This window comes from Solanum pennellii, chromosome 7, assembly GCF_001406875.1.
Source record: "Solanum pennellii chromosome 7, SPENNV200".
Lineage (NCBI taxonomy): Eukaryota > Viridiplantae > Streptophyta > Magnoliopsida > Solanales > Solanaceae > Solanum > Solanum pennellii.
The window spans coordinates 20,201,766-20,204,081 of record NC_028643.1 but is presented as its reverse complement, the minus strand read 5'-3'; the positions used below and the strand labels follow the sequence as shown (position 1 = coordinate 20,204,081).

Sequence of the window (2,316 nt, the reverse complement as noted above, 5' to 3'; positions counted from 1 at the left end):
ATGTTGACTTTTGCAATATGATGAAATGAGAATTTTTTTTACAAGTCAATATCCAGTATTCATTGAGCTACTTAAATTGAGTCTCTTTGACGGCAAATGTGGAAAGCTATAAACTTGTTGTGCTTTAGCAGTGGTACATATGAACCTAATAACATAGTTAATAGGACTCCATTTGGTTTGCATATGTACAAACTTCTGCAGATATATATATAAGATTTTATGATGTAACTCTATTACTATTGCCCAAGAAAATGATGCATACAAGCATATGAAACTTCCAATAATTGTAAGTTACAAATTTAATAGAGGAATAACTAGTGTCATACTGATAATTAAGGGGAAGCATACAATGTCATTCTTGAGTATATTGTTGTAAAATGACTCATTGAATTTTACATCCCCCAGAATCTTCTCCACGACGGACATCGCCGTAGGCAGAAAGTTCAAGAAGATCCATGTCGCGACCTGGATAAAGTTTTAAAAGGTTAATATTATCATAGATGACCACAAACTAGAGTGCCAAACACTTGAACAGAAGATTGCATCTACCTGAAACCCGACAATACGAACTTCTCTGAATGAGTTCAGCTTCTGATATATCAGTTCGGTTCCCCTTCGATCTATTAACTGTCGCCTGCATGAAGAGACTCATCCCATTAATTATCTAACTTTTACACACAGATTCCCCATTTTCTTCCCTCAACTTTCTACAGAAGCAGCATAGCCCTTTCGTTTCTCTTCTGCTCCCCCACCCCATCCCTTTGGGTGAAGGAGAGGAGGGAGTGAAGGCAAGGCACCAAAGTTCCATTTCAATATTGAGATCAACATTGGGTCAATGGAACAGATACACTTCTAGCAATCACTATGGAGCAGTAAAAAATACTCCCTCTGGCCCAGTTTTACTTGTCGCATTTTTGGTTAACACGATAATTTAATTTTAACAAGGACGATAAAAGTCGTCAGGAGGGAGTAATAACTCGTCCAGATAACATCGATAAAGATGGAGAACCAAGCATCAAGTTGATTAAGGAGATAAAGGCACAAGATACATAATCCCTAAGTAGTCTTAACACTCCTTGTATTCTTGAAAGAATTATGTAGAATATATTTCAAGTATCAATGAAATAATATCTTCAACTAAAGTAGCACATACTATGAATTAAAAGACAGTTTAACTGAAAACATCATACAATAACAGGAAACCGTGAGTATACGATGATGCAGCAAGGAAATTTCAAGATACTCCACAGCAAGCACAAACAGAGATGTTCTATCAGAGAGAAAATCTCACCTGCAAAACTTGACAATTCTCTAGTGTACTTTCTCCACCCTGCAAAATATTTAAAACAGATGCACTCAATCAAATGTCTACTTTTGGAAATTTGGTAGTTAAAAACAGAACATCAAGATGAGGGTAATCTTTTCTAGAAGCAGACATTTCTCAACGATAGAAACTTCAAAAAGTATGACATGTTTTAACATACCCAGAGAAATGAAAGAAGATTCACAAAATCTGAAAAGCTTGATTGGAACTGATGGTGTGATGCGACACTAAGGTTAGAATTTGTCATATAGAGCATCATAAAATATAAAACAATTTCTTAGCAAATTTAGCACTTGCCACACTCTCAATCCCCCAAGAAAAAGAGAAAAGGAAAGGAAAGGAAAATAGAACAGAAATGAAGATGTTTAGCAACTACCGGCTCTTAAGTGGAGCCACTTACTGTTTAAGTGTTGTACTCGATTAAGCATGAGGTTAACTTATATAAGTACTGATCTGTCTCTCAATCTTATCATGTAGTCCTTTTTCACTTATTCGTCCTCTTCTTTGCTATTACTAAGTTTAACAAAGTCCCAATCAATTAAGACTGACCAGAATCATTGGAAAGAAAAGATAACTATACTCCTTTTTTTATGTGTCTCAATTAATTTTGAGTATTTTTTCAATCACAAGTCTGATCAAATGAGGTAAGAGAACATGCAAAAGAATCAAGATCACCAAATGAACTGTTTAGTTTTTTATTTTTCACAGATAATGGACTGTTCATTTTATCAAGAAAGTTTATCAAGTTCTCATCACGTAGTCCACACCAAGGATGTTTTTACCAGATAAGCATAACCATCCTGCCAATGAAATGAGATCTGTCATAACAAGCTAAAGATCAAGGGTCATACCCTTTACGAAAATGACCAATTCAGGCTTGTATGAGTGGTATGTATTAACATTTCATTTTTTTCCTTTTCCTCCCTCAGGAGCGAGGAACAAGCTTCAAAATAAAAAATTGGGCATAGAGATTTGAGTTTGTAAATGTTAAA

At 35.1% G+C, this 2,316-nt stretch overlaps 1 protein-coding gene across 1 annotated transcript in view; it reads right to left on the bottom strand.

Annotated features, from left to right (window-relative positions):
- Positions 1–206: 206 nt before the first annotated feature.
- Positions 207–2,316, bottom strand: part of LOC107024224 — a 16,058-nt gene continuing 13,948 nt past the window's right edge. The window contains exons 2-4 of the mRNA XM_015225164.2: positions 1,292–1,330; positions 550–634; positions 207–465 (exon numbers count right to left, since the gene is read on the bottom strand). Of these exons, the coding sequence (XP_015080650.1) occupies positions 383–465; positions 550–634; positions 1,292–1,330 (207 nt within the window). The 3' untranslated portion in view covers positions 207–382. The remainder of the gene's footprint in view (positions 466–549; positions 635–1,291; positions 1,331–2,316) is intronic.